We start from the raw sequence: 18,071 nt of genomic DNA on the forward strand, positions 1-18,071 counted from the left end.
TTTGAAAATTGCTAGGGGATCTATATGTTTCATGTATCACTATTTATATTATTTAGGAAGCAGTTAGCATTCATATTTTGCATGCTGGCCCATTGTTGGTGGCGTTAAGCAAACCAATTGATATTCATATGCGACTGAAATAGGCAGTTCTCCGACGGAAACAAGTGTTTTGTTGGTCATCTACAAACGGCAGCCGATGCATAAAAAAGAAGTCTTCAATCTTCTGCTGCCAAAGCCAAAGCCCCTTAGTGCGCAGGCGCGAACAAACAGCCGGCAAACAACCCGACGGTTCGATTCCAGAAATTCAGTGCAACCGGAGGGATGCGAACAGCACAAAGCTGGGGAAGTTTGAAACGAACCGGTATGCCACGTGAAACGGAGGAGAATCCGATGTGGAACGCTGGACGGAATGTTAAGAACTCGGTGGGCAGTGGGATGGCATCGCTCGAACGCGACTTAGTCGAAAATTTGAATCCGGTTCGCGCGGACGTGACTCGGATGGTGGAGGGAAACCCAAGTCGAAAAAGCAACCGCAACCAGAAGTTGCGATTTTACGCGATGTCTGAAGAGGACTTGTGCCGAAGCGGGAGTCAGGAAAACAAAATGTGACAATAGAAACGGGGAAAAAAGTTAATGGAAAGTGGCAAACAGAGAAAAGAAGAATTAAGACAAAGTTAAACCACTTGATGTCCTCTTGGGTGTCCTGCGTCCCGAGTCCTGTGTTCCGCGTCTTGCAGTGCCGCCTGTCGAGTGTCTTTTGCCGAAATCACTTTTAAAATTTGTTTGCTCCCGCCTTATGCAAATGGATATTAGAATGCCGCGCTAAACTGAGGAGCCGAGCAGTAAAAAAACAGGACCGAAGAAAACAGAGGATTTCTCGAAGGACGCGTAACGTGAAAAAGGGATTATTGTGCATCATTTTGGGTAGCGAGAAAAATGCGAGGGAAGGCGAAATAAAAAATATTCTCAAGTCGGATTATGCGATAAAATGTTACTGAAGTGTAAATGTTTTCTCACGTGTTAAATCATTAAATATAAGCCATCCAAGCTGCACACAATTGGTTTAGAGCCCGGCCATATGGCCATTGTTACCTTTTACGAGTACCACCAACCTAAAACTCAGAGAAAGCCCATCGAAAGGCAGTGTGAAACTTGTTAAACACTATAAATGGTCGAAGTTTTTAAGGTTTTTTGTGAGAAAAGTTAGCCCATTAGTCATCGAGAACATTGTGTGATAGTTCTGCATGAAAACCGTGCAAGTTATTAACTTTTAAGAAAGTGAGCCGGGTACCAAGGAAAAGGAAATTCTGTGTAATTAATTGCATAACGATTATGAAAGTTTAAGTGGAAATAAGTTGATTTATATTTCTTTGCAAGTTCAAGCACTTGACTCTACCATTGATTGAGCTGTTGAAGTAAAAGTTCAAGATAAAGAAATATGTTTTAAAAAGTTGAGTTACCATGCAGAAGTGTTAATTTCTTAAAATTTTTTAAATAATTACCATTTTAAATGGCAAAGCTAAAATTTATCTTGCTTATGTATAGTTTAAAATAAATATTTTTATTCTTGTGCTTTCACTACTCTATTATATGGTTATTTCAAAACCACTTTAATCACAATAAAATCGTATGGTAAACAACACATTTAGGTAAATGTATTTATTAGGGATTAAACGGATTTGTGCTGTTCAACAAAATAAGTTTTGAAAAAGACCAGAAAGCTAAATAAGCAAATTGGATTACCATGGAATAAAGTCGAGTTCCGATGCCAGTTTATTTGTCTATGCTGGTGCCACTGCATCGCCAATAAAAGTTTGCAACTCAACAAAGGCGAAAACACTTAAATAAATATATAAATCAAGCAACACACAAATTGTGCAAAACGAGTTCAGAGACCGAGTAAGCCAACAATGGGTTTTCACGAAAATCGCTTGAGAAAACGCATCGAAAGACTTGTGGCCGACCCATAAAGAAGAGTTGCAATTTTTTGCTGAAAGCTGGAAATAAAATGAAATAAAATAAACTAAAATAAAATGAAACAGGATCGAGGTTAGATAGAACCCAAACGGAGGCAACCCAGAACCCAAGCCAACCCCAAGTGTATTAATTCAATAAACCTATTTATCTGAGACTTCGACTGGGATTTCGAGAACGGCGCAGAGAATGCGACAAAGTTTGCCAGCCAAGACGGCGCAGTGCAATCAGCAGATCCTGTCCGTCCTGGTCCTGGTACTGGAACTGGTCCTAGGGAGCACGAGAAGCCAGATTCGATGCCGCAAACGAGTCCCAATTGGAGGCAGGCGGACAATGAGCGCACAAAAGGCGCTGTAAGTGTCATTGCAGCCAGGAACTGGGCCACTGGGACTGCCACGCAGGACTGGAGCCAGAAGAGCAGCAGTAGCTGGAGCAGCACCAGTCGAGGAACCAGAACCAGAACCAGAATCAGCCCAACCAGGACCCGGCCCGCCACGTTGACAACCGAGATGACAGTGGCAGGACGAGCAGTACGAGCAGTACGAACAGGACGAGCAGGAGCAGGAGCGCCATGGTGTCGCCGATTTTCCCTGACATTCCCACCAGCGTCTTGGCTGCGCATCAGCTTCGCCCTTTTGGTCCTCACGGCTCTCGGCTGTGGGATACGTAAGTACAGCTTGGGGGTTTCCCTCGCTCCTTGCGTGTGCGTGTGACTTTCATACATTTTTGATTTAATTTAACGCATTCACTTCGCACACTCTAACACACAGTTAAAAGAAGTTGGAATGGTACGAACGGGTGGGATACCTCTTAAAAAGTGTGCCAAGCCAGATGCCTCTCTCTACAATCGTCTCAAATCAGAAAAATGAGAAGGAAAACACATATTTTACATTTCTTTCCAAATGCATTATTTTTTGTAAACTTAAATCGCGCCTTGCAGTACTAGGAAAACAGTGACAGCTTTCAGTGCTTTATGCTTTCATCTTGTTCTGCCAGATTAACAGGATAAGTATCTCCAACTCCTTGGTTCCTTATTTATTCGGCTACCGGGTGGAAAACCCAAACCCCGGCGCACTTGGCAACACACACATGGATAATTGTCCTCGTAAGCGGATCCCAAGACGCGACATAGCTGCTGGCAAATTGTTTTAGTAGTTCTGGATCAGCAGGGGGAGTGGAAACAAGGCAATTGTCGTCCTTGGAAATTGCGGAGGATGGAGCTGGGGGCTAAACTTCCCATTGTTTCATTGGATTTGCAGAAATTAGATTAGAAGGAGCCACTGGACTAGCGAAATAGGAAAACAAAAGCCCCTACAAGTTGACAAAAAGTAGTTGGGCATTGCGCAATGTTTCCATATATATTCTTGTGTTATTTCGCTCTCATAAATAATGTAATCGATTTTCCCACGTAATTATCAAAACTTCGTTGTACACAATGAGACCCAAGCTCATATAAAGATGTAAATTAGATCGAATGTGACTACCAACATTGTTACTATTAACAACTGGATATATGCATTTCAAAAATTAAGAACTTAGGATCGTATAAGTTTTTTAATTAAACAACATAATTTTTCGAGAAGTTTTATTTATAACTGGTAATTACCATTGAAATCTATACCTACGTAATGTTTTCATAAAACCTAACTTCCACAAGTAAGCAAGCGTTTCCTTGTCTTTTAAATTTGTCGTTTTAACCGAAAAGGAATCTCAAAATTTGTTAAAGATAAGTGATCTAAATTCCGAGTTAGCCCTTTAAGAAATGGCGTGTGGTTCTTTTAATACGTTGATTTTGGCAGCTCTTCAAGAAAAGGAGTGCCCTGTTACTTTCCGGGAAATTTTAGAGGACGTGGCCTTTCAGCTTAAAGTTGCAAAAATGCATATAAAAACCGGCGTAGTTATTGCATTGCGAATTGGCATAAATCGAGGATTAATCCAAAAGTCTGGGCACAGATTCTACGTGAAGAAATCAGAAAAAAAGGAAACCAAAGAGCCGACGTGTCCAACAAAACTTGTAGATCGAATCGTCGTATGTCCCCAGGATGAAACTTTGCTTGATAAAGATGGAGATTTTGTGGAGGTTTTGACATATTCCGACGATGAAGAGATTATGGTGTTCAATGTTGTAAAGAAACAGAAGAATGATGACCTTTCAAATGAGTCTAGCCATACAGGAACATCTGAGAACAGTTCACTGGAGTCAAGTGTTAAGTCCGAAGTATGTTATTCGGAAGAAGGAGACGATATGGAAGTTGAACAGGGGGATTCGCCAAAGTCAAATATCAGTATAAAACGCGAAGAAAATTGCTCAGATGTTACCAAGACCGATATCAGTACATGCGGCCCAGAAGGGTAAATGTTCAGTATAATTTAACTTACATGGTTTGCCAATTTGAATCCAATTTTCAAGACCAAGGTACAATTTTCTAGGACTCCTTTGAGCACTTTTAACCTTACCAAATGAGAAATATATAAAATACTTAATTTTTAAATACAAAACATATTTTTAAATTTAAGCAAATACCCCCACCTCTTAAAGCGAAAAAGTTTAAAAACTTTCCCCTGTTTCCCTTGTGAGTAAAATAGTTTCAAAAGGTCCTTAACCTCATTGCTCCATCAGCAGAATCAGCTGCTCATTCTTTCGTCTGCCCAATAATCAAGGGAAAAATTAAACAATTGACTATTCCACTTTTATATAAAACTCTGCGTCGCTCCCTTGACTTTGCAGCCCCATAAAAATATTAACGAAATTGAAAACTTGCCAAAAAATGTTTAATAAACACGTTCACAGCAGTGTGAACTCAACCCTTTCTAAATCCCTTATACGATTTCCCCACTGAGCTGCCCTGCTGTCCCTTTATTACAACTCGTAACGAAATGCGCTTTTGGAAAGTTGTGAGTGCAACTCGTTATGCCAAAATGCAGAATGGGCCAACAAAGCAGATGCAAGCCAACTCAAACTCCGAGCTCCGAAACATTCAACATTATAATGCGGCCAAAGTTTGTCTTGCTAGCCTGCCGGCTTTTGTTCTCTCGAAATGCTTATTCAGATTTTTTGAAAATTTCTGGGGGATTCTGTGGATTGTGGAATTCGGTTTTTTTTTATTTTTCGGTTTGCTACATAGCACCGGATGCCTGCTAATTTTTGGGAATGTGCCTGCAAAGTCGTTGGGCTCGAATCAAAGCGGCCTACAGGTTGACTTGGGACGACCTTTCCTTCCTGATCGCCGCCCTGTCTTCTCGCTATTACACCTGGCCAAATGGCCAGAATCCTTTAAGGCTGCTCTATGGGGTCGTGATGTCATGTCCTCCTGTCCTGTCGTGCAGTGTCGTGTGTGCGGTCGTCGTTGCGAGGGCCAAAAGTGTTTGCTTACCTTCATAAATTATAAATGGGTTTGCGGAGAGACCCAAACAACAACATCAGCAACAGCAGTATCCCTTAGGCGGCAGGACACACACACACACACACAGACACATTGCCAGTTGACCTCAGCCTCGGCAGGTCCTGTGATGACGGAAAATATTGTAGCACAAGCAAAGTTGGACAAGGCACATGACAGTGCCGCAGGTCAACAAATTGTCCAACGGTGGAACAATGTGTGTCACATGGGTTTATTAGATGCCCAGGAACATCGCGGATTTCGCATGTTTTGCGGTGCAATTCGCTTGAAATGTCTTATTCGGAATTTAAATAGCACTGAATAATTTGTGTAGAATTTCTGACAAATATAGGCTGCCATGTTCTTTACATTTCAATTTCTTCTTGTTGCATACACATTTCATGCTGTCAACAAAGATGCTTCTAGCATCTTTTACAATTGACCTCCTTTAAAAGAAGTCATTTTCGTTTCGCATTACTTTCGAATTTAAGAACTTTTTACGTGTTTAAAACAATGACGCTTTTCTCTTAATCTAGAACAGAAAAAAACGTTTTATCTTCAAGCAATTATTCTACAAACATTTTTTTTTAATTTCGGGGCTGTAGGGCAATATTACATGAAAGTACTTCTACGTATTTCATGCTGTCAACAAAGATGCTTCTACCGTCTTATACAATTGACTTCCTTCAAAAGAAGTCATTTTCGTTTCGCATTTCGGCCCACTGTTTCTCATTCGCCATGCAACTAACAATTTCCTGTTCACATACACACAATCACGCTCACAATGTAAGCCGAATGGCCTTGATGCGCTTTTGGCTCGCAAAATGTGAGCTTAAATTATTCAGAGGGTCAGGGGTCAGAGGCAGCTGCAGCTGCGTCGACGCTTTGGGCAATCAAAGGCAACAACAAGTGTGTGTGTATGGGCCATTTAATTGCTCAGAGAATATCAATGGGGCGAGGTTAAGGGGGATAAAGGCGAAAAGGGGCGCAAGGGGGCAGTGGACGAACGACAAAGACCAAGCGAGAAATGACCCACAAATGACAAAGTGCAGCGGCAGTCAACGAGCCTTGTCTTTATTCCTTGCCGAAGTGTGAAAAGAACAAGACAAACCACCAAGAAATAAAAAAGGATATACAAAGCAAAGGCCCTAGGGGCTTCTTTGTGGTAATTTATGAATCGCAGCATGGGGGCTCCAGAAAGGGGGATACATACTCGTACTATATCCTGGCAAAAGGCCCTCTGAAAAATTATTTCATTTCTGGTCAACATTTGGCTACATATTTATAGCATTTTCGCCCCCGCCAGCTTTCCTTTCCCACAGTTAGAGTAAAACTTGGTGTTCTACATATTTACCAAGAAGGCCATAAAATCAACTAGATAACGCAAAAGTCTTATATTTGTAGGATGCTGAGATTTCGCATAATTATTTCCCTTGATTTATTGAAGGCAAAAGCACAAAGTGTAGACAGCGGAGGAACCCGTCGCTTTAATGAAAGCAAATTGTGTAAGAAACAAGAGTTGAACATACAATTATTTAACATTTTTCCTTAAGTTCATAATGCAGTTAAACAGAAATTGGTATATCAGAATAGCAACTATAGCTAATATGTAGTATTCCTACTTTTATTCCATTAACCCTGCACATTAACAAACTGTAATACATTATAATCATTCTCCCATTTTCCCAGTAAACGTTTCATCCATTTCAAATTCACCTAACATTACATTCACCAACCGAATTTTTAAAACGTCCCTACCCCAGATGAATTTTTTTTTAGAACACATTGTTATTCGACCTTTTTCCTCACTCACTAGAAAGCCAAGCAACCGCTTCACCCATTTGAAATTCAACTAAACTGAGATATCCGACTTTTCTGCTTTTAATTTCCCTAAAGGATTTTGCCATCCACCACAGCTCACTTAACAACCCCACAGCCCCACTGATTCATCTTCATCAGCTCGAACCTTTTGTATCATAAATTATTTATTTTTATGCATATTGCGATGACATTTGATCACAAGTGCTTGGTGTTCCCATAAATATTTGAGTAAAAAATCAAACGAGGGGTCGAGAATTGTATTTAAAGTGGCATTTATCAAATCGATCAATAAACAATTACCGAATGCCAATGCTCGCAATATAAATAAACAAATAGCTCTCGCACATTGCAGGCATGAAATCTTATGGAAAGTATCTGTGTGTGTGTGTGTTTTGGCGCACAGAAACACTGTCTACGCATTAAAGATACATTTGCGCAAGTGTGGGTGCTTTGAGTGGGTGAAAGCTGCCATATTCCACGCCATTCTGTTATTCGAGTGGCTTTCGCTGCCACAAAGGTGGGGGAGGGAAATGTTTGTGTTTAGTGTGAAATTGCTCTGTGCCGCCATTATCCGAGGATTCATTCAAAACTGAAACATATGTTGGGTGTCACTGTGAAAATTATACAACAAGCGAACAGCGAGGGGGTTCTGCAGCTCTAGCTGGTTCAATATGTCCTCTTCCAGAGCCCGCTCCACGCCCCCCTCCGCCACTGTCTCTGCCTCTTTGTCGGCACACCCACTTTTCTCGGTGACTGTGCTGGCTCAATTTATTTTTATGGCGTCGTGTTCGCCGGTCTACGTGTTCCCAACAAACGGGCCGAAAAGTAAAGCAGCAAAGATGGCAGCAGCCATCCTGCCCGTTGTCTTCCCTTTGAGGTTCATTTCAGTTTCAGTTTCAGTTTCAGTTCAGTTTCGCAGTAAATTGAAATTGGAGCAGTGCCCAGTGTTGCGTATACGCACTGTTGTATGTGGCACGTTGCCGGGTGCGCGTTGCGTGTTGTTAGCCTTTCGCTTAAGTAAAGTTGTTAATGGCCGGGCTGGCGCTACGTATTCCTTTTATTTATATTGTTTTTAGGAGAACTGGCGACAAAGTGAATGCCAAATGCAGTTCTTTAAGAGCATCTGTAATTAATTATGTTATGCTTTTGAAGCATTGCGTCTTTGTAAATATAGTGCTTACTGTACTTAAGCGGCAGCATTTTTTGTTTAAGATCTGTTGCAAGGAAATAAAATAATGAATTACTTGAATATAGGGAATTTTGCTTATGTGTAAGAGGTAACAGATGGCGTTGAAGTTCCTTGAGCAAAAGTCAAAGTTACCCAATTAGTCATTGCGAGACTGGAATTTACTCTAATTTGATCTCCTTTGAGGTGGGGCGCTTTCATATTTTTTCACCCACTCTCTATGCAAGCTGTTTTCCGTATAAACATGTACATACATTCCCAAGGCCCACCATTTGACGTGACTCCCAGCTTGTAATTTGGCACATTTGAACTTTAATTGCTTGGCGGCCCCCAAAGGGGACTCATTAAGATTGCCAGCCCGCAGCTGGAGTAACACGAATCTGGCGACACAACTATCAGGCCCAGAGTCTCGACCCCACCGAAGTAACTCGTGAGTTAGATAGATGCAGCAATCTGAGTCCTCGGGCTCGTGTTTTATGTGCACTCGAGGCGGCTATAATCCAAAGTGCTCCCCGGTGAAAAGTTTTCTGGTTTATGCGAGAATGTGTGTCGGCGTCTCCTGTTTGCTCCGCTGCTCCGCTGCTCCGTTTGCTGGCTTTTCCACATAAACACCAGCGTTGGCGGATGCGGGCAGGACGCGGATGGCGTTACAGGTGCGGATGAGCTTCAGATGGCCACGAGTCAAGTGGCTCTCCGTCTTCTTTTGGCCACAAGCGCTTGGCGTTTTAATTACGGCCGCCGCCATTTTGTCCTTCCAAACAACCATGACTTTTTATTGGACATGTAATTACTGCGTGCGTTTTCGGCTCGTGGGCCCACGCATATTTTTATAATTACATGAAAAATGAAGACCCGCAGCTGATGCGACTTCCCGAGCATCCTGAGTGTCCTGATGCCACGCTAATGATGCACGTCCCACGAATATTGCGCAGATTAAGACCTCTTGACCTTTGGCGAGACGAAAAGTTGAGTGCCTTGAATTATAAAATAGGAACCCAAGTTCTTACTTGGGGTACCATAAAGACCGAAACTGAAAATGTCAACATAAATATATAATATTTCTATTATTTTGGCTATTCAGTTTATGCAATTTATGATGAATTAAGTTTGGAAACCATTAGTTTTATTTTTCGCGCTTTTCCGCTAATATTTGCCGACGTTGTCCAATAACTTTGTTTTTAAATAAAGAAGTTGCTGCAAACAACTTTCAAGCTGTTTTTTCGCAATAAATATTTTGAGACTAATTAAATTTCAGTTTTTCCCCTCGAAAGTTAATCGATGGTAAAAGAAAAGCTCGTGCCTCCAACAGAATCTAATCATTTTTTAAGCTCTTCCTTTATCATCCTCTATCTTTCTCTTTAGCCTGCAGCAAAAAAGATAAAATCCATGAAATATTAACTAAGAGGTCAGAGTGGCAGGACGAGTACACCATGTGGGCCAGTCTGGACAGGATCCCCGCCCCCATCCCCATTCTAGTCCATCATCCTCCAGGTGACTGCGTTATTGGCCGACCAGGGCTGCAGCATACAAAGTGAAACATGGCACATGCCACATGGCACATGGCACATGGCTCAGTGGGTGGGCTTACTCACTTTGGAGACCATTGGGATGAAATAGTTGTTCGAATGGCTTTTGTGGAAAAACCTACGCACCAACGCCGCAGGCTCAGCAAGACTTTTCGAAATACGAGTAAACACTATACTCTTAATTAATTGATGACATTTGTATACAGCTGCCCAAGGATAGGTATTGGTTTGGCTAGCTTTAATTGAGTTGTCCCAACCAGGAACATAAAATAGGCGTGTGCAAGTTTGCTAACGATACGTATGGGCGATATTATAGCTGGGTAAAAAAGGCAAAGTGTGCAGTAGAACCTGCAACTTTTAGTTAACATAAGCCGTTTTAGATATTTTAAGCTCAACATCTTTTCCGCATTTCCTTGTAAATATTGATTAATTTTGAGAGTTTCTAAGCTATATTTTTTGCTGCTTAGTATCCGACTATCGCCATTTCTGATGACATTGGGGATGCCGATGAGCTTTGGCCTAATGTCCAAAATGGTTGTTCATTTTGTAGTGGCCTAAACCAATTGCAGAATTTGCATAACTGCTGGCTGGGCATGGTGAGCATGCTTGCTGCCGATTTTTGTCTGCCACCGGTAGAATGAATGCCAATTTCAGTAATATTGCGTCTGCCACTGGCCTAATTTGTGGGCATTACTATTCCGCTGGCGTTTCAGTCCAAGCCGGCTTAAATATGAACTCCAAGTCCCTGTGGGGTGCGGATTTGGGCCACTGTCCCTGGAAACGGGCAAATTCTGGTTGAGGAAAACAAGAAAACAATTTGAGTGTTATTGCACGTTTCACTCTTTTTGCCTCGTGTGTGTGACTGACTGTCGTCAAGTGCTATAAATGGCCAGATCACACTTTTGGCCGAGAGTAGGCGCTTTTCCATGGCAAAACCAAACAAACCGGGGACACGGCAAAAACCCAGTAAATTAATCGGCTTTGGGGGAATAGTTCCTCCCATTTTTTTTTTTTGGTCACTCACCTTCTTACAAGGACTTACCAATACCCAATGCACCACAAAAATAAATTCCCTCTTTTGTGTTTGACTAAGCAAATTCCTTTGAGGGAAATCAAAACCGATTTGATTGCAGGCTAAATCGGTTTTAATTGAAAATGCAAACTCTGCCTTGAGCAACCCGTGCCGGTTTTACTTTTTTTCCGAGCCCTTTCGGATATTCCATCTTCACACACCAAGCAAAAGGGACACAAACTAGAAGGGGAAAGTATGACACTCGGGAGTGGATTTAAAATTTACTATTTTTCTGGCAGTGAAATTTTCAATTTGCATTTTAACCAAAATTCGCTTGCAACCTTTTCGTGGCCAACGAATTGGGCCTGGGTGGACCTTATCAACACAACCAAATCACACGCATTCGTTCGAAATGATTTCGTGGGCAAATTTATGCGGTTGCCTTGTGGATTCCCTTTTTTTTCACTTCTACCTCCACTTTTTTGGCTTTTCTTCTTTTTTTTGTCTTTTTTGTGAACCAGCAGACACGTAGAATTTCAGGGTAGCCGAAAGGTAACGAGAGCGGCTGAAATTTCTTGCTCAACCTAAATCAAGGCTCTGACAAGCACGTGAAATGAAATAATTTAAAAATGCAAATTCTATTTTATCAACCCACTGATATCTTAGCCCTGGAAAACAGTACCAAATCCCAGTCCGTGCAACTCGGGCCCCCATTGTTGGCCATTGAACTGGCTGCCATTGGTGGTTGGTTCGCCGCAAATGAGTTCATTTTCCTCTCACGAATATTTCCGATTTTATGGGAGACGACAGGAAGAATAATACTGATTTATTTTGGGATTCTGATATTGCTACCAACGTAAATTTCCAACTGATGGAATTTTCCCAAAGTTGTTTCCGGGCTAATAAACTTTTATGTTAGAGCATGCACACATAAAACTAAGTGTAGAAGCAATATTGAAATCAAACCGCTTCCACAGCAGCTGGACATGTTAACGTTTCTGTTCACCATTTTTGCGGTTAGCCAAACTTACTTTTTCCATGACTTGGAGTGCCAAGTTCAAACTGCACTTCATGCTACTTGCTCCCTGCCTCCCAATTTAGTGGATGAGTGTCCTGGGGCAACATGTCCTTGCCAGCGTGTTGGGGCAGAAAGTTGCTTAAAATAACTTTATTTGAGTGGTTGTGTTGAGCTAATCAATGGTGGTGTTGCCTTCGCCTAGTCAAAAAGCTGCTCTTTTTTTTTTGCTTTTGTTTGGAATTTATTGCCTGAAGTTATTAGCTTTGTAATCTTTTAATAAAGTTTTGCCCCAATTGATGGGGCTTTACATCACTTGTGCGGAGCAAAATTGATTTTGGTTTTGGCCATCAGTTGTGTAAATATTTTCGCGATAGTTGCGATAAATGAATCAGATTTTTTTGCGCAAATAAAAGCAAATTTAATGCAGTACTCCACAAATGTTGCATGTTTACACTAACACTTTTTGCAACTCGGCTGCATTTTATTTGATTAAACATAGCCACTTGGTGCCAGGCGCAGAGTTACTTCAGCCAAGGACGTTTGATGCACGTGTATATGGAATGATTATGTTGCTAAAGTTACCATTTATTTTGTATGCTTAATTTTCCTCTAGGGCACAAAGCCAAAAACATAAAAAGGAAAAGTTTAAAAGGGAAACGGCAACCAACAGTGGTAAAAGGAAAAGGCAGCCAAAGCTACAAAAACAAACAACTTTTAGCTGCAAAAAGTGTGGCAAAAAAAAAATTAAAAGCTAAGAGGAAACTGAGAACCAAATGAAATAAAAACCGCCACAGGCGGTGACATTAAGCGGCAAATTTTTATGATTTTAATTAGCATAAAAGCGTAATTGAAAATTAACTGAAACGAAATGTGTACATGTGGCGCGGGAAGTGTGAGTGTGGGTGACATCGTTTCCACGGCCGAAGAGTGGGAAATCACATTTGTTTTACCGGAATTTTAATTCATTCACCTTGCATAAGCCGATTGCAATAATTTTCCTCAATTTCCCAGAGCTTTGATGTCCGCCGCATACATTTATAACATTTATTTATTTAGGAAGCGTACGTATGCATATGCTTGATAATTGTTATTATTATAATATCTGGCCAAAGCGTGGAAACGAATTAAGAAAACAAATTTGGCTATACACTTGGTACTTTCAATTTAATTCATTCATTTCTTGTCCTTTATTTATGTGTAATTACCAAATTTACCTAAGCCTTGATTTCTTTTTTGCGAAAATGGAAGCTCGATTTATATATTTAATTCCATTTTTGGATACTACGAACCCTAATTACGAACCACTCTAATTAGCAGTTGTCTGCCCAAGTGTACTGTTTACCAACGTGCTCAGCTTTATTTCTCTTCCACAGAAGTAGTCACCTGCAGCAACCCGGAACTGGGAGCAAGTGCTCCAGATCCAGCGGACTTGACGCGGGGAGGGAAGAGCACTGAGGGACAGCTTACGACGGCCACAAGATCCACTCTGCCAGATAGCCCAATGACAACACAAAACGATCTAATTACGACAGCCAGCAACTTAGCGACAGCAAAAAAGCCAGCCACAGCAGTCTCAGAGGCAGGGGCAGGGGCAGGGGCAGAGACAGAGGCGGCAGATGCGGCAGAAACGGCATCACCGACAGAGGCAACCAGCTCATGGAGCTCCACTGCCGCAGCCCGGGGCATGTCATCAGCAGATGGAGCAGAGGAGGCGATAGCAACCAGCCAGTCAGCACAAATTGGGCTAACTACTCAGGCCACAGTACGGCAAACAGAAGCGCAGACAGCAGCAGCGACACAAGCCGCAGCAGCAGCAGCAGCAGCAGCAGCAGCAGCAGCAACTGAGACCGCAGCAGAGATGCGCGTATCAACAATTTATCCAGCATCAACGGAAACGGATGTGCAGAACTCCATTGAGCGACTGGCGGGGCGAAGTGAAAAAATGGCGAACGCGGTGCATCCGGGTGTCGCTGATTCATTGACCAAGGGCTTCTCCATTCCGACCTTCCTGCCGCCATTTCCCGTTTTTGCGGCTGCGGATTTGCCAGCTTACCGCGCCGCTGCTGATGCCGCCGAGGCAGCCAAGTTGGCGGCAGAGGCGGCGGCCCAGGCAGCGGCCCAGGCAGCGGCCCAGGCAGCGGCCGCCAAAACATCCTCGGAAGCGGTGACAATGTCGCCGGAGGAGCAGCGCCGGCAGATGTTTAATGAGCAGCACTCCTACCTGGTCGCCCACCGCGATGGCGGCGAGGGGGCGGGGTCGGCGGTGCGGCGCAACCTGACAATGCCCGTGCTGAACATCACCGCCCAGATGGGGAACCACGCCTACATGCCGTGCCAGGTGAGTGAGGAGAGCACTGGAAAAATAGTTACCCATAAAAGTGTGCTAGGAAAAGTACCAAAATATCAAGCAGTAATACTATTGTTCGCTTAAAAAGTATGTGAGATAAGGCTAATTCAAAGGCCTTTCGTGGTAAATAGAATATAATTTTATTAGAATTTCTTTACTGTGTAGGACGTATCAGGGTTATAGATTTAATTTTCTGACTTGTGTATATGGTCTCATTAACCAAAAGTTTCAAGTGCTCCACATTAACAAGGACTTAAAGCTTTTAAAAATCAATTGACCGAAAAAGGGTTGGGAAAATAATTCTTGTTTAATTCTTCTAGTTATATTTAAGCTAAATTTGTTTTCAGTGCATTGTTTTGTTGTGTGTAGCACAATCCGTTGGACTTTTTCGCCTGTAGGTCGCGGAACATCGTGTGACGTAAGTCGGTTAAGCCTTAAAGGTTCGCTGGGGAAAAAAAGGGTTTTATTACGAGATTACGTTTAATTGCGAATATTATATTTGAATTAAATGTCACGTGTTATAAATAGCTGTCAGCCAGTTAAGCGGCTTATAGGTTTATCCCATTAGGGAAGCTTTAAAAATGGAGAATAAACATACATTTAAGGTAACGGAAAAAGGTCGGACTTGTGCGGCTTAGAGAAAATCAATTTAAAATATAGTATATACAAGGACGTCTGCCAATTTCTTAGCAAATACTTATTAAACCTGCTGCTGAGCTGTAGCCTTAACTTGAAATCAGAGCAACAACTTCATGCAGAGATGAAATTTGCTGCAGCCAAGCTTAAGAAATTAGCCAGACCTCAAGGCCACACACGTCACCAAGGATTTAATTCGAGCATTAAGACTTTAACCACTCAAGGCAAACGACCCTGACTGACTTACGAATTCCTCGAAACCTAAACTTAAACGAAGACAAGCCAGCGACAGACTGACTGGCTCAGTGTCCCCCCATCTGCTTCACAATTCCTTTTTAATTTCAACGGACCGGAGATAAAACTAGCATTTACATATTGCACACAGACACGCTTTCACACATCCGCAGCTACAGAAACAGAAACAGATACAGATACAGATACACATACAGATACAGATACATCTGGATAGAAGGAAGCGAAACACTTATTTGCATGCATACATATTGCACAGTGTATTTTCCATACGGCTACAACAGACATCAAATTTACATGGGTTCGTAGGTGTTTTCTTTCCCCCATTTATATACATACATCCAGAGGTACCTACTGAATGGAATTTAACAAAGCCCAAAGAAGAGGTTCTGAAAAGAGGCTGGGCTAAAAAAAGCGAATATATATGTGTGTATATATTTATAAATTGTGCGGAATTGTAAATGGCAAATAGAAGCCAGAGTCTGGGCGCTTGTGTACGTCATAAAAAATAAACGTAAACAGAATGAATTGTTGATATGCAAATGAAATTATGCTGATCTGTGCCGGACCACAAGTGAAAGCAGAAACAGGGCTAAAACAGGAGCCCTACGAAAAATAGGGCCAAAGGAAACGCCAACTGTGAGAATATTTTAGCACAAGGATGCGCACCCCCCTACCCAGAATCCGCCTTCAGATCCGACCTCATTTCCATTTCCGGCCCTCAGACATTCACTTGGATCTCAGATTCAACGTCCGTTGACGTCGTTTGAGCCATCAGATTTTTTGCTCTTCCGCCTTTGTGGAACTTGACACCGAAGCGACAGGCAAACGTGGCCGGATTAGTTCGCCGGGCCGGGGTAATTATTCATGTATGGATTAGTCAACATCGAATGCAATCCGGGTAATGTGAAAGCTCATTAGCGGCAGATTGGCGGCGATTAACATAATAATAGTTATGTAAATGCTGGCTGCCTTGAGTTTTGATGCCCTAATAGTTGACTGGTTTTCGGAGAAAGGGTACCATGGCAATTAATCACTGATATGTACCCGTTAAATGCATAGTTCATCACGTAAATCGCACCCATTTAATGGAAATTGTTTTTAAGATTCTTAGGAAGCTGTTTCTGAATTAGTCCCTTCACCATTTCAAATTGCTTTTCCCTTAGTAATACACTGCCCTTTCAGATACATCGATTGTCGGATAAGCCCGTTTCATGGGTGCGCATGCGCGATAACCACATCATCAGCGTGGACGAGACCACCTTTATAGCGGACGAGCGATTCCAGTCCATATACCAGGAGGACCACGACTATACCTGGTCCCTGCAGATCAAGTACGTGGAGCCAAACGATGCCGGGTGGTACGAGTGTCAGATGGCGACGGAGCCAAAGCTGAGTGCCAAAGTCCACCTGCAGATAGTCAGTGAGTGTTTTAAGCAAGCCACTCTTCCAAGCACATTTTTACTTTCTTGCCAGTTCCAAAGTTCCAAAGCGATTGTTTCAGTGCACTGTAATTGTAATCTCTGTGATCCCATTCATTTGCCTCCTTCACAGAACCCAAGACTGAGCTGATTGGGGATCAGAGCCGCTTCGTGAAGGCGGGCAGCAAGGTGGCGCTGCACTGCATCGTACGGGGCACCTTGGATCCGCCCAAGTACATCATCTGGTTCCGGGGCCAGAAGAAGATAAGCGAAAGTGACGAGCGGACCGGCTGGTATACGCAGCTGGATCGGAATATATTTGGCACCGTGGGCGATAATCAGAATACGGTTAGTTGGGTGTTTACGAGGGGAGCGACGGTTATGGACTAGTTGAGTGCCACTGAACATAAACATTTATTGCAGATCGGCTCATTAATTATACCGCTCGTGCGGAAGGAGGATTCCGGCAATTATACGTGCCAGCCGTCGAACAGTGTCTCCGTGTCCGTGGACCTGCACGTGCTAAGCGGTAAGTTAATAGCCGCCGGGATGCGGATGGGACCCATCATATCCTATCCCATCACCTGTATGTGTGTGCAAAATGAATGATTCATATTAATCGCAACTGTCGCCACCACGACGAATTGCGATGGCCAACAGGTGAATATTCCGCATCGGCCATCATGTCAACGGCGGCAAGGACGACGAAAGGCGGTCGGAGCACGTTCAACTCGACGCTGGGACTCCTGGGAATCCTTGGACTCCTCTGGGCGATGCAGGGAGCAATGCACACACCACCGACCCAGACGTGACTCGCCTATTGAACGCCTGGTCGTGGCGTCCGACTTGCAATTATTTGTAAGCTTTTGCGCCATCTGCAGTTTCGTAATTTAGGTTAGAGATTAATTAAAGGCGGCCTTGTAAATAGCGTGGATGACAACAGGGGCGGGAGGTGGAGGTGTATGTGGAGGAGGATTAGGATCTGGAGCAGGAGCAGCAGCAGGAGCGCTGTCGAAACAGAATTGACGGCTCTGTAATTAGGTTAAGCGTTACCATAACTCTCATGTCTGCGTGTCTCACATTATCCCCATACCATACTGCAAATCAATCTAATGTAAAATTCAATTTAAGCAGACCCCATTTCAAGTTGTGAAATCGAATCAATAATTAGATTATTGCCGGAGAGAAATATTATTAAATGAAAATAATAAAACTGAATCATAAAAATCCATCATAAATAACAGGCATTCAATAAATCATGTGAAACTTTATTTAAATCTGTGTTTCTCTCTGCCCGCTTGCATTCGGTTTCATCCAAATGGTAAACTATTTATGAATATTATCAGGCTTAACTAATTGATTGGGTGTATTAGTATTCTCTGGCGAGCTATTGATTAAAATGGAAAAAGTTTCATTTAAATCATCTCGTTGCTATAAATCTGCTATCGATGCTAAATGCGCAAATGCATCGAATGAGTTATTTCGCTGGTGCTAACCG

At 42.6% G+C, this 18,071-nt stretch overlaps 1 protein-coding gene across 5 annotated transcripts; it reads left to right on the plus strand.

Annotated features, from left to right (window-relative positions):
* Window positions 1–391: 391 nt before the first annotated feature.
* Window positions 392–17,843, plus strand: LOC6553892. 5 transcript variants are annotated; one of them, XM_026984003.1, is made up of 8 exons: window positions 392–1,311; window positions 1,650–2,640; window positions 13,291–14,255; window positions 16,338–16,575; window positions 16,707–16,921; window positions 16,997–17,102; window positions 17,234–17,431; window positions 17,502–17,824. In XM_026984003.1, the coding sequence occupies exons 2-7, from the start codon at window positions 2,271–2,273 to the stop codon at window positions 17,383–17,385; spliced, it is 2,046 nt and encodes a 681-aa protein (XP_026839804.1). In that variant the 5' UTR covers window positions 392–1,311; window positions 1,650–2,270; the 3' UTR covers window positions 17,386–17,431; window positions 17,502–17,824. The 5 variants fall into 5 exon arrangements, with proteins under 5 accessions (XP_026839804.1, XP_026839802.1, XP_026839805.1 ...); XM_026984001.1 differs by having other exon boundaries at window positions 17,234–17,843; XM_026984004.1 differs by having other exon boundaries at window positions 13,294–14,255; window positions 17,234–17,843.
* The last annotated feature ends 228 nt before the right edge of the window (window positions 17,844–18,071 follow it).

The sequence above is a fragment of the Drosophila erecta genome, unplaced genomic scaffold (assembly GCF_003286155.1).
Source record: "Drosophila erecta strain 14021-0224.00,06,07 unplaced genomic scaffold, DereRS2 tig00000000-arrow-pilon, whole genome shotgun sequence".
In the NCBI taxonomy this organism is placed as follows: Eukaryota; Metazoa; Arthropoda; class Insecta; order Diptera; family Drosophilidae; genus Drosophila; species Drosophila erecta.